Source organism: Labrus mixtus, chromosome 5 (assembly GCF_963584025.1).
Source record: "Labrus mixtus chromosome 5, fLabMix1.1, whole genome shotgun sequence".
Classification (NCBI taxonomy): domain Eukaryota; kingdom Metazoa; phylum Chordata; class Actinopteri; order Labriformes; family Labridae; genus Labrus; species Labrus mixtus.
In genome coordinates this window covers 19,602,635-19,615,995 of record NC_083616.1, presented here as the reverse complement: position 1 = coordinate 19,615,995, position 13,361 = coordinate 19,602,635, and the positions used below count along the sequence as shown (strand labels likewise).

The 13,361-nt window shown below is 38.2% G+C and overlaps 2 protein-coding genes across 2 annotated transcripts; both read right to left on the bottom strand.

Moving 5' to 3' along the window:
* Positions 1-28: 28 nt before the first annotated feature.
* On the bottom strand, positions 29-2,412 carry ppil3 (peptidylprolyl isomerase (cyclophilin)-like 3). The gene is made up of 6 exons (XM_061039057.1): positions 2,284-2,412; positions 1,969-2,043; positions 1,724-1,817; positions 1,560-1,627; positions 1,324-1,442; positions 29-605 (listed from the first exon to the last, which is right to left on the bottom strand). The coding sequence occupies exons 1-6, from the start codon at positions 2,410-2,412 to the stop codon at positions 479-481; spliced, it is 612 nt and encodes a 203-aa protein (XP_060895040.1). The 3' UTR covers positions 29-478.
* A 422-nt stretch (positions 2,413-2,834) lies between these two features.
* Positions 2,835-13,319, bottom strand: lrrc8ab (leucine rich repeat containing 8 VRAC subunit Ab). The gene is made up of 4 exons (XM_061038412.1): positions 13,171-13,319; positions 12,447-12,572; positions 7,383-9,501; positions 2,835-7,254 (listed from the first exon to the last, which is right to left on the bottom strand). The coding sequence occupies exons 3-4, from the start codon at positions 9,492-9,494 to the stop codon at positions 6,979-6,981; spliced, it is 2,388 nt and encodes a 795-aa protein (XP_060894395.1). The 5' UTR covers positions 9,495-9,501; positions 12,447-12,572; positions 13,171-13,319; the 3' UTR covers positions 2,835-6,978.
* Positions 13,320-13,361: the final 42 nt, after the last annotated feature.

Here is a 13,361-nt window from a genome sequence, read left to right as displayed (position 1 = left end):
CAATTAGGCATACAAAAAGCAAAAGGAATATATTTATTGTAAAAGTTTTATTCGGTACAAAACACTGACAGCTTATTTACATATCAGAATCTGAAAAGCATTATCCCAAACAGCAGAATAATACCAGACCTGTTTTCTTTAATCAAGTGTAAAGGAAAGGCTAAACTCTACTTCTTCCTGAAAAAAGGCTTTGTTGAAACTTTAAGTCAATGGGGATGCAAACCATTTACTAAAATCAATCATCAGATGATTTAGCTAGAAACTGAAGTACAACCATAGACTGTAAATATTACAACCCCAACTTTTGCTGCATGGTTCTTCCTGACACTGGTCCATCAGCACCAGCGACTTGGCAACATGATATTTAAAAATAAGGTTATCCTTTTCTAAAAATGCTGCATTTTATATTCTTTGAAGTGTACGGAGAATACGTGTTACATTGGTCAAAGGCCCATCTGCATATCTGACAGGAAGCTGTCTATCCAGCAAAAGGGTTGGCATGTATCGTCACATCTTTTATCCGGGTTTCAGTGAGTGGTCGGAATGTCTTTTCATTGACCGGCAGTTTCTCCAGTTCATCCAAAGTTTCCAGGCCATCGATAATCCTACATATTGAAAAGAAAAGCAACAACCACAGCTGCAGTTACTTATATATTTAACATTAAATTCCATTGATAACTGTTAAAGGTCCCATATTCTGCTTTTTCTGGTTTTATATGCCCTTTAGTGTGTTTTCCAAGTGTCCTGTGCATGTTTAGGCACATCTATGTGCAAAAATTCAAAGTCCGCAGAAACGCAGCTTCTCCTATGTCCTCCTGTTAGCTGCAGCATTAGCTGCATGTAACGCTCTGTTCTAGCCCCCCTCGATAAAAATGTGTCAGTCTGACGTCATAGTCAGTGTGAGATCACTGATCTAAGCCCATTGGCTCGTTGTGGCAAGCCCTGCAGCTCATGTTGAAATTTCCGAGAAGCGTGCTGAGAAACTGACCAATAACGACAGAGCGGATCGGCAGACCAATCAGAGCAGACTTGGCCCACGTGGGGTCTAACAGTGTGGGCACAGCAGAGCGTAGCTGACGGACTCAGAGCGTAGAGGGAGCAAGGAGGAGCAGTACATGAAAACAGACACTTTTTTCAAACTTTATCTATTGTGAACGTACAAAAGTAGGTACATAGATTATATATACAAACCCCAAAAAGGGCATAATATGGGCTCTTTCAGTCAAATGTAGCTGGTTGTGTATAAAAAATATCCCTTTGTTATGTAACTAAAAATATTCCTACTTAATAAAAATACCCTTTAACCATAAAAATGTTGCATACTTTCCAAACACTGTGTACTTCATGTCCAGATGGGGCTGTTTGGCATATGTGAAGAAAAACTGGGAGCCATTTGTGTTGGGGCCGTTGTTTGCCATCGAGACCACTCCTCTGACATTATGCTGTTAAAAAAAAAAAAAGAAAGAACATGAATTAATCGAAGACGACGTGACAATGAACCCATTTGAAATATGAGATTGAACTTCTTCATGGAGGTCGTCAAACGAGAGCCCGCTTACTTTCAGGTGTTCACTGTACTCGTCTTCAAATTTGCGGCCCCATATACTCGTTCCTCCTTTTCCTGTGCCTGAAGGGTGTAATCAATTTACAGGTGACAAAAAACAGGAGTGTGAAGACGAGATACTCTGACATCTCATGAGCGTGAGTGCAACAACACATGTACCTGTAGGATCTCCAGTTTGAACCATAAAACCCTTTATGTTTCGATGGAAGACGCTGCCATTGTAGAAGCCACTGGCACACAGGGCGAGGAAATTCTGTAAAAAGGCAAAAAAACATTGACATTTAGAGGCAAGCAGTATGTATTAAAGCATGTTATAACAACACATGTTATAACAACACATGTTATAGTCACAGGTGTTAAAATAACATATTAAGGGGATGTAAATGTTTGTGAAGTGCACTCACCTCACATGATCTCGGAGCCCTCTCACAGAACAATTCAATTTTTATATCTCCCAGGTCTGTTTGAAGAGTAACCGCCTGTTGAAATATCATCAGTAAGAGAATATTATTGTTGTGATAAGCGCCATTCATTACTGTTTCACAGTTAGCTTAGCATCATGCTGCCCCGGCTGAAATATGTAACAAGTTCTCACAAGAAAAGTTTTAGGGCTATTTATATATTTATCAAACCAACTTAAGAGTTGACACACATTTAGACCTATTTTTTTCTTTCTTAATAATAATAATCTTAGTGGAAATGTTTTATAATACAGTCACCATTTCAAACGTTGCCTCTACGAATAGGTGCGTCGGCGAAACATGTCCGTGTGGCTGCAGCAAAGCCGTCGCCGAGAAGAAAAGGTTCCGCAAAATGAATTCACGCTCATTTTTGACCGACTTCGGCATTTTTGAAAATCTTTGTAAAAAAATTAACATGAACATAACAGCATATGCAGACAATTAATAGTGTTTTGTTTTCAAGACATGGCTGAATTTACCTTACTAGCTTTCCAAAGACTTTCATCTCTAGTTTAGTAGTGTTAATTAATACTCTTTTATTCAGTCAGCTCCGGGTTCACCTACTTCATCAAGTGTTCTTCAAATTACACGTCCTCTACTTGTGATATTCTTTTATTTATTTTTATTTATATGTTCACTTCTGAACATATATACATATATATATATATATATACATATCTATACATTTTAACATAACAGCAACTAATAGGCCATCTAATATGTATGCTACCCTAGCAGAAATACATTATCAACCCAGCAACATCCTACACAACTGGGTTAATAAAACATACAACAGAGACCAAGACAACTTTACTGGACCAAGTCAAATTTTATTATTTCTAGTGGATGCTGTGCAGGAGAGCATAGGACATATGTTCAAACATAATACTGTCACATGGTTTATTTCAATACAGACGAGTTCCTTATGAGTGGAAAACTTTTGGGAACTAAACATTTTGTGAAGTCAAAATAGTTCATGATCGGATCTGAGTTTAACACTGAAAAATAATATTTACCCTAAAAAATTACTTTCAGAAAAGAAGGAAAAAAAGGGGGGGTAAGCCAGTGTTCCACCCAACATACATACACATGGTTAACACTCAAACACTTCTTCTGTGCCAATTACAGCGATGACAGGAATCTTGGGAAGAAATGCAGTGTCATTTACATATGGTTATTGACAAAAATGGCAAATCAAGGTAAAAACCAAGTGGTTTCTTTAAAAACACAAACACATTTAGTTTGAAACCAGCAGCCAATATTAAATACACCAAACTAGAAAAGAATGTATAGAAATGCATATAAAACTGTAACTGTATAAAACAACTGTTTAAATTAATTTTAAAAAAATACCAGATATAAGAAAAATAGGTAATCAACTCATAAAAGAAATGACTACTAGCTGGTTTTCCTGAGAAATTTAGTTTGACTTGATACTTATAGCTGTCAGATGATAAAAATCAGGGTAAATACGGAAAAAAACAGGATAAACAATAACTGTGACACAAATAGCTGATCTACTTATTCATACCAATTTTCTAGCAACCTACACAAACTATTTTTAATGTACTGACCATTTCAATGCAGTGTTCACTGCAACCCTTTACATTTGACACAAGTTTTCTCTTAATTAGAAGAGTTGATTGTCTTAATCGGTGCTGTATTGCTGAGGTGTTCTGGGTGTTGTTTTAAAATTCTAGCTAACACATAAAGGTGAATTAATCTTTTAATGGGAAGCTCCAAAGAAAACAACACATTTTAATCTCATGACTGGCAGTCATTAGGCAGAACCTTCTCATACCAGAAACATACAAAACACTTGTTGAATACATGATTATTTCCATTGACTTAAATGCATCTTGTTGGAGAGGTGCTAAAGTGCAAAAAGCATTCTATAGGACCAAAACCTTCCTTTAGACTATCTGACTTAACACTTCCCCATCATCTAAGTCAAATCAGTGTGACAAAAGAATGCCCATGCAAGTTAGAAAACAGAACTATGAACCTTTACGTAGTTTAAATAAAAGGCAATATTGCACAATAGGGCATAGTTAAACATGTTCCTAAAATGAATGGACATAGCTTAAATGACCTCCGTGCTTTTCCAAGCCAGGAAATGGAGTTTATATTGCTACTGTCAAAGTTTTCTAGTTATGTTTATTCAAACATTCATTTATTTTCTCTTTATGGGACAAACACAAGGACACCCACTGTCTGTTGTGCTAAATCAGAGCTGTGCATTGATTTTCACTATCACATTTTCAGCATCGTGCTGCTTACTGTGGCAAAACACCAGTGTAGAAAAATCACTCCCAGGCAAAGGTATTAAACAAAAAGAACCAAAGAAAAAAAACATCAGTAATTAGATGACCTGATCAGAAAGGTATGGATGCCCCTAAGGGACAGGAAATAAAAATCAAGAAAAATGTAATAAAGACAAAAACACACATGATCCTTATAGCTCCCACAAGTTTGAAAGAATTGGTTTAAGTAGTTATAAAGTATAACGGAGAAGAATCAGAAGACCTGTTTAATTAGGAGGTGAGTGGATCTGGCACAAAGAGCCCTATGGAAAAAAAAAAACAACAACCTTAATAACAAAAACTCTTCCTTTGACAAAACAAGCTTCGGTCAGTAAACAGAACTGCTCAATTTCAGTTTCACAAATGTACTGGATAAATGAAACTATTATTTTTTTATGGCCCATTTGACTTCCACACTCTTCAGTAGTTTCAGCAGTTCTTTGCAACACTGGTTAAAAAGGTTAAAACTGCACCAGGGTGGATGTTTATAAAAAGTGTAGTTAGCACAATCAGTGTCACAAGGTGTGCTTACAACAGAAAAGATGGACTCATTTATCACCTTGAACACATCATATGCATTTCCTAAATGTATTACCAGTGTTATGTATGGCCACTTGTGAAAAGTCCACATACTGTAGGAGTGTAGTGCAGCTTTAAAGACAGTTATCTGCAACAAAACACAAATATATCGTACTGAACTGAATAAAAATGACAGACATAACAGGTGTGAATCAAAGTTAAGGCAACCGACCTGAAAGCCATGGCTCTTCTCAAAAATATTTCTTTATGCTTCTTCCATTGATATTTTTTTTTTTTTTTTTTTTTTTTTTTTAAGAATTACAATATTTTGTTTATATGTGGATAGCAGCCTGTTTTGCAAATATTTTTAGCCTTTCAAATTAAAAGCTAAAATTTTAGTTTCTCGAAGTTCGAATATAGCCATTTCGGACCGTATTGCAATGTTCTTTGACATAAAGAAACATAAATAATTCCACCATTAACTAAGGATATAGTAGGTTATAATCTAAATATTATTAGATTAAAATGGCTGTAATCTCACACTCACCTATCCAAGTACAAACATAAAACTGAAATTAATTCTCGGCCAGGAAACATTTTTGACATAAAAGGCATGTCAAAGTCATATATCAGGGCAAATAAGTAGACCAGTACTTCAAATTCAAAAGAAGGGTAGAAAACATATCTAGTGTTATATCAGTTTCAGACATAAAACCAATAGTTAAGAGTCTTCTTTTCAATTTGAATAAAGTATGATCCTGTGTTAAAATAAAAGGAAGAAAAACAAAAGAGTTTAGTTCATATGACAGACATGGCTTATCTCATTCAAAAACATTTCCTTGTCTTGTTCATTTTTTTTGTGCAAGTTAGTACAAACAAACAATGTAGACGCAGCATGGCCATTAAAGATTATGCTCAGTTTCCTCTGATTAGCATACTGGCAGTAAGGATTGGGTATCTATGTTCCAATAAGAAAGACCCCTAATATATCCACGGTGCAGTGATGTTTTGTTAACTTTTCCACTGGGTAGCATTTTGTAGAGTAATTGCTTTTCCTCAAGTCAAACACTCTAAAAGTATTTCCCCAGAAAGAGGCCATCAACCTCTTCACTTTGCCAAAAGTGTTCCATACAAGGACTGTGCAGTCTCATCTAATTCCACATGTTGTAATCTACCAAGACTCAAGCCAACCAAAGACAAATCACCAGCCTCCACAGTACTCGCACTAATAACAGTCTCCTTAGTGACCCTCTCACTTCCACCCAGAACTAAAAACCCATACATGCCCTCCGTCTACAGTAGAAAAACTATGACTACCCTGAGTTATCTTTCATGTAGGGACGCTCCTGGACTACAGTTGGAGAGTTAAAAAAACTAGGAATATGCATTTCATCTATATCCAACTTAGAGGATTACTAACGTGAATGTGTAGTGATTGGTATCGCCATCCCATGAATAAAACGTAATAGATTACAATCAGAAGAGGGTATATTAAATAATATAAGTAAATATTTGACAGTCATGAGTCATAATTATTTTTGATAGAATAAGAAGTTTGTTACTTCTTGATATAAGGGGAGCAAATGATGGCTGAATTTGACAATCCATGCTCATAAAATAAGAGAGAGAGGTCTAAGAGAAGACCTTTCTATCTCATATGTAACACAAAGGTACTTGACATATTTCATTTTCATGAAACAAGAACATGATGTTATAGCTTTTTGGAACAGTGGACCTTTTTTCAAGGTTTTTTTTTTTTTTTTCTCAGAACACAGTTTGCCCAAAATTTTGCATAATTAAACTTCTCAACCGCAAGAAAGAGGCGTTCAATGTAAACATGCCCTTGATCAAAATGTCATGGCTACATTATTGCTAAAAAAGCATCAATACAAGGTCATAATGGCATGGCCAGAGAATCAACAGCACAGTTAAGAATATTGGAACAATAAGAAGCTATCAGTATTTTGGTTGTGCCAAACTGCCCTTGGATCTTGATACCCAACCTTACTAGCAGTACACTACAGCAGGCCAACAGGCTGTTTCATCTATCCCTCTGGGACGTTTTAGGCGTTTTTCCAGTGTCAGGACTCGACTTGTCAGTATCTGTTCTCACTCAGAGACACAGACCTGTTCAAGCCTGCTCTTTGTCAATTTTCCACAACTGTTCCTTGACCTCTGTGGGCAGGGTGTTGAAAAGGTCCTCTTCCACCACAATACCAGTTCTCTTAAGCTGTCGGCACTCGCCCAGCTCCACAGGCAGACACTCCAGGCGGTTTCCTCTCAGTTCCAGCTGTGTCAGCGCAGTCAGTTCTCCAAACCGCGATGGCAGAGACTGAAGGCAATTGTTGCCCAAGTTCAAAGTGCGAAGCTTCTTACACTGGAACAGCTCATTGGGTAGACTCTCAATCTATATTACAAAGTGGGGAAGGTGTTGGGATAAGACAGACAAATCAATATTTGAGCAGCTGAAAAACTATAAATGATTTTACAACAACTAACATGGATAAAAAAAGCTGGAAACAGTTAAGTCCTTACCCTGTTGGCTGTCACTGCCAGGTACTGAAGATTCTGCAGGAAGCCAATGTCTGAAGGAATATAGGTGAGGTTGTTATGGCTCAGGTCCAGGAAGCGCAGCTTGCGGCAATAAAATAACTGGCTGGGCATCTTTTCAATCTTGTTCCTGTTCAGGTATAGTTTCTCCAGGTTGGTCAGTGTGCCAATTTGTATGGGAATATAGGCAATCTGGTTATACCAGAGCTTAAGGCAGACAAGCCGATGAAGGTGCTGGAAGCTGATGATCTCTTCGATGGTCTTCAAGTTGTTGTCCTTCAGATCAATCTCCTGCAAGTTGTGCAAGCTGAAGATGGAGTGCGGTATGCGTTCTAGATCACAGCGAATGAGCTCCAGTTCGGTCAGATTCACCATCTTTTTCAGGCTGTTGAGAACCATCAGCTTGGTGCCTTCATTGTTGATGGAAAGCTTCTGGAGGTGCATGCCCACATCAGTCACCACCTGAGGTAGCTTGGTGAGGTTGCTCTTCAGACGAAGAACTTTGAGCCTCTTGAGCTCCCGTAGTCCATCTATGACGATGTAACGGTTGTTCTCTGCACTGAGGTTCCCTGTCAGATGAAGCTCACTAAGATTCTTCAAACTATAGATCCACAAAGGAATCTCTTTAATGTCTGTGAACTTTATGTGTAGAGACTTCAAGTTCTCACGCAAGAAAGCCAATGCAGGAGCTTCAATTTTGGCCGGTGTGTGGTAGAGCCACATCTCTCGTAGGTTGACCAGCTGGGCAATGATCGGGGGGATGGTGACATCCGGAATTAGCTCCAGTTTGAGGACCTCTAGCTCCATAAGGTCAAATACTGTGTCTGGAATGCCACTTAGCATGAAAAGGTGCAACTCCAACTTCTCCTGAGAGTTCTTGGTAATCCTCTGCCTCAGCTTGTCCAGTGTCCATTCGTTGTTGAGGTTGAGCTGCCTCAATTTATTCTCGCTTACTTCAGAGAGGAACACAGCGAAGCGTTTTGAGTACAGAGGATCGTACTGATCTATCATGTGCATCATGAACGCAAAGTCATTCTTCACATCGGGAATGTCGCTGTAGCTGCTCTCTTCCCGTATAGACTCAAAGGAATACTTCTTTAGAGAGCGCCGGAGCATCCAGCAAAGGGTGTACATGCAGATCAAACCATACACCACTACTAAGCTAATATAGAAACAGGCTAATATTTTAAAAAGTGTAGCCAAAGGGTGAGCACAACGATACACGCTGTAACCTGTAAGGCTCTCTATATTTACCGAACAGTCAACGCTAAATTTTATGTCATGCACGTAATACCCTGTATAGCAGATGATCAAAATAAACTTGATTACTTTGATAATAGTCTGGCGGATGTAGAGTCTATACACAATGTCTCCTTCTTCAACATGTATACGGAACTTCTTCACTCTTTCAAATAGGGCTTTTGCCTGTTCGCCCTCTTTTTTATCCAAAACCCCTGTTTCTGTTCTGTCTACAATGCCCTGCTCAAAGCGTGTTTTTGTCCTTTGGAGCATAGGGACACTTGCTTCAACGTCCTCACTGATCACTGACTCTTTGTGGTCCATTGAGCCATTCATTTTCATTGGCTTGGGATCGCTCTCCTCAACCACTGTCTCAGACAGTGCCCTAGTTGTCCATGGGGAGTCAAAGCATTTTAGCAGGATGGATACAAAGTGCTCTAGTTTGGAACTAGTCCGTGGGAACTTAAACCAAAAGTTGCTGCAAGCTAGGAAAATAAGGGTGTGAAGTAATACTAGGTAAGGAAAGTACTTTGCAAACCAGTGCAATCTATTCTCATAACATACAGCATCAACGTAGTTATACTGGTGGCGATCCAGGTCATACTGGATCCCTTTGGGCTCCAAGAATAATGAAGTGGCGATGGTAGAATTGAAGTTCTTCTTGCAGGTCTGATTGACTACCCATTTGCAGGGCAGACAGATCATCTTGTCCTGGGTTACCTGCAGTGTCCCTCCAAACACAGAAATCATAAGCATAACAATGGAGATGTAGTCGGTGAACACATCCCACCATGGTTTTAGGATGCGGTAGGCTGGTTGTGTGTCCACAAAGTACCGCAGCTCAGTGATGGGGATCATGATTTATCTGTAGTAAAAAAGGAAAAAAACAGATAATGACAGAATTATAACTGATTATAGTAATACACTGAATTATAAAGCCCTACAAAATGAAAAGCTCACTCTCCTTTGGGCCTCAATCGCCTTTACCTGAACCACAACACAACCACAAATCAATACTACATTGCTAACTAACAAGGTCATCCATCAGAACATTGTAGATGGTTAATTTGATGGCCGCCAGGAGTAATGAAATAGTGATCGCTGCTTGTTGTAACAAAGAACTACCTGATTGACTTAAGTGAGTGGTCTAGCATGTTATTGATTTAACAGCTGTTTAACAGACACAATTAATCTTGCTTTCAGAGAGAGGTGTCATGTTGGAAATAGCATTTCTAAGGTTTTGGCAAATTAACAAACTAGCTAATAAAATATTAACTACATTATTTGTTTGCCATTTTAATTTAGTCCCTTTAAAATTGTAGAGAAGGATTAATGGTGTGTCCCCATGAAGGATTAATGCTGCTTGAAAGTTTATGCAAGCTATAAACATAATAAATGGAAACATTAATGGAACAATCATTTTCAATTGGCTTAATCAAGAAAAATCTATGAGCAGATTTTCATTGGGAGGGAGGGCTCCCTAATAAGCAGGCATGTACTGATTTCACATTTTCTCTTCTGATGCTTAAGTATGTAAAACTGATGTAACAAATACACAATGAAGTACTCTGCAATTAATCATGTTTCAATATTCAATTTGGGCTTCCTACAAACTACTGAGCCGCATGCCGTGTCTTCTTCGTTTTGTCATGTGTGGTAAATGTTTCAAAGTGAATGTTGTTATATTATGGCCACAAGAATACATCGCTATAACCTCAATTAAATAGTTATTATCTTATGTATTATAATATATTGTAATTATTTACATGTTGATGTGTTTTACTTGTTATTTTCATTGATTGCTTGTTTTTCAAAGTGTTCGGATTCAGAATGTGTTAAGTGTTATTTAATAATGTGTTAAAAGTGTTTAAGTTTGATAAATGCATGTGATCCAGATGTTGTTCAATCAATGAGTAATCGTGTCGAATAATTGTGATCACAGTATCAATTAAAAATAATCATGATTATGATTTTTAACATTATTGAGCAGCCCTAATGTATACACATGAACAATCCACATCAATATTAATACTTTTTTTCTGTAGAAATCAAACACATTTAATGAAAATTAAATACAAATTGATCTGTTTTTTAACAAAAGTTTAACTTCTGGACAGACCAAGGGAAACAACTTCTATCAACATGTGAACAGTTTCATGGAGAAGAATGACGAGTTTAAGGAGCTACATATAATGCTAGATGTTTTCCATCAAACGTTTGTCTTTTTAATCTCAACAGGCAGAATGACAGCTAGCAGGAACATAAGTGATGTTGGGGAGAGGAGTATAGATAGCTCCATGCAAAAATGGGGTCTAGACATATGCTCCTGTTAGGATTACTGGAAGGAGAGAACTTGTGTGAGCTGGTGTTGGTTGAGGCAGAGTACAAGCCATCATGGAGGGAAATAAACTACGATTGTAAAAGAAGATGTTAAAAGTAACCATAGTGCAATTTATACAGACTTTTGGACATTTATTTTGAGTTGTATGTAACTTTCACCTGCAGTTTCATAGAGAAAGTGAGTTTAAGACCCCTGGGAAACAGACAAGCAGTTTTGATGGCAGGAACATCGAGTAGAGAAGTGTAAGATTACACCAATATTATAAATTTGGTGGCAATCCAGGACCTCTTTTTATAAATACCAGAGTACTCTTTAATAGTTAAAGGCAATACTTGAATATGGACATTATTTAAAATATGCATCACTAGAGGCAGAAATCATGCTGGTGCTGATTCAGCATATTGCAGAGATGCATTGGAATTGCAGGTACTGAGGTTGGTTTTTCTGCAAACTTAGACACATCACTAACCTGACAACCAACTGAGACTTTGCAATTCCACAGCATCAATCCCTTCAATGTTGCTTAGTGCTTTAGGCAAAATGATGAATAATGTTACAAACCAATGAGCAAGACTGTGAAATTAAGATTGTGAAATAAATTACACTTTGATAAAGAGTTTTATGTGTATTGACCGACCATAATTAGGAATAAATCTTTTTTTGTAAACCTCACATGCACTCTTGGCCACCAGCATCAAGTCCAAGTTGCCTTATTCATCAAATTTGTTAGTAGAATACAAAAGCAAATAACAATCACAGACATAATTCCAAGTGTAAGTTTAGTTTAACAAAAAATCAAAAAGTATTTAAATGTGTCTTACTGTAAAACTCAGTAACTCCATACATAAAACCACCAATAGCGTTGCACAATTACTCCTTCGCCTCGATTGTACATCAGAGCCTGATAAAACCCTCCACCAACGTCAACCTCTCGCCTTCAGTGAGTGTGACACACCCAGCTTGTAAGCTTGAGGAGTCACTCTTCTGAAGGATGATGTTCCGTTTTGGCTGGTTTAACCCAAACAACACAAGAGCCCCCCCACCTCGCTTGTGTCCTCTCTATTCTTAGCTGCTTCCTTTAATAATACCCAGAGTATTGTCTGTGGGGTCCTTGACAAGGACCTCGCGTGACCTTCAGGAGGAGATCCTGTTTACCTTACAGAGGCTGCTGTCTCCGACCAACGTCTCTCTGGAATACTCGGCTGTCACCTTTCGCAACCCCACCGCTCCCAAAAACACACACACCTTCACATACACAACAAAAAGAGTCGGGAGTTGGCATTCACAACGGCTCGTACTTTGTTAGGAAACTATAAAAGCAAGCAGACGAGACGCCCAGTCTGATCCTCAGCCAAATAAGCATATTTAGTCTGGCTGTAGTTCAGAGGAACTTTTTGTAAACACGACTATTCCAAAGCAGATGCCTGGATTGGGTAGCAACCAGTAAATACAGTAAATAAGATACTGACTTGTTTGGAGGGGTTATCTGTGCTCCAGTGTTTGATGATGTCCTCTGTGGACACGCCACTCTGTGTGTATCCAAAAGTCTTCATGGACCATTGCCTCCCTCATCATCACGGGGTTGAATAGAAAACCTAAAAGAGACATTAAAGATGTTCATGGATTCTCAGTTAATACCAACCTCAATGTCAAGAAAGTTACCTGCATATAATAAACTAGGTGTTACTTAGTTGTGGGGAAAAAACTGTAAAAACTAATAAACCACGTGTGTCTAAACGGGTTGTACATTAAAGTAAAAGTGTGTGCAGTCTACCTTTGCGCATATATGACACCGGGGTCGTCGGATATAAATGTTTATTTACATAATCGAGCCAAAGCTCAGAGAGTTAGCATGGGGACGTCTTTGTCATCATGTAGCCGAACAAACACTTCTCAACACAAAGTTAAAGCAGCGTGTTTCTTACATTTGTGTTAACCATTGAGTAATACCACACGCTGTATTTGAGAGAGTACAATGAAGTCGGACTGGAAGGTATTTTATCAGCACCGACCAAATAAGAAAACAATTTATTTCCCTGTAAAAAACAAAAACACGTTAGCGAACTAAGCTAGGCTACTCCTAGCTTTTTGGAGCTAACCTAGCCAGAGTCATCGGAAGTTTACATCGCAGCAAACGCTGAGGTTAATATGACAGTGACACATTGCTGATATGCATTATTATATTCAACTTACTGTGTCCGGTATTATTCGGTCAAATCCAAACGCCACTTTAATAAATAAATAGTTGAAAACACATCGCGTTGACTGTCGCTATTAGCTTAGCTAGCTTACTATGTTTCCCAAAAAACACCGGACAGCTGTGCGTTCATACCGCCAGACCGGCGGGAGGCAGTGTGGGTTCTTATGGGAAACGTAGAAGAAGA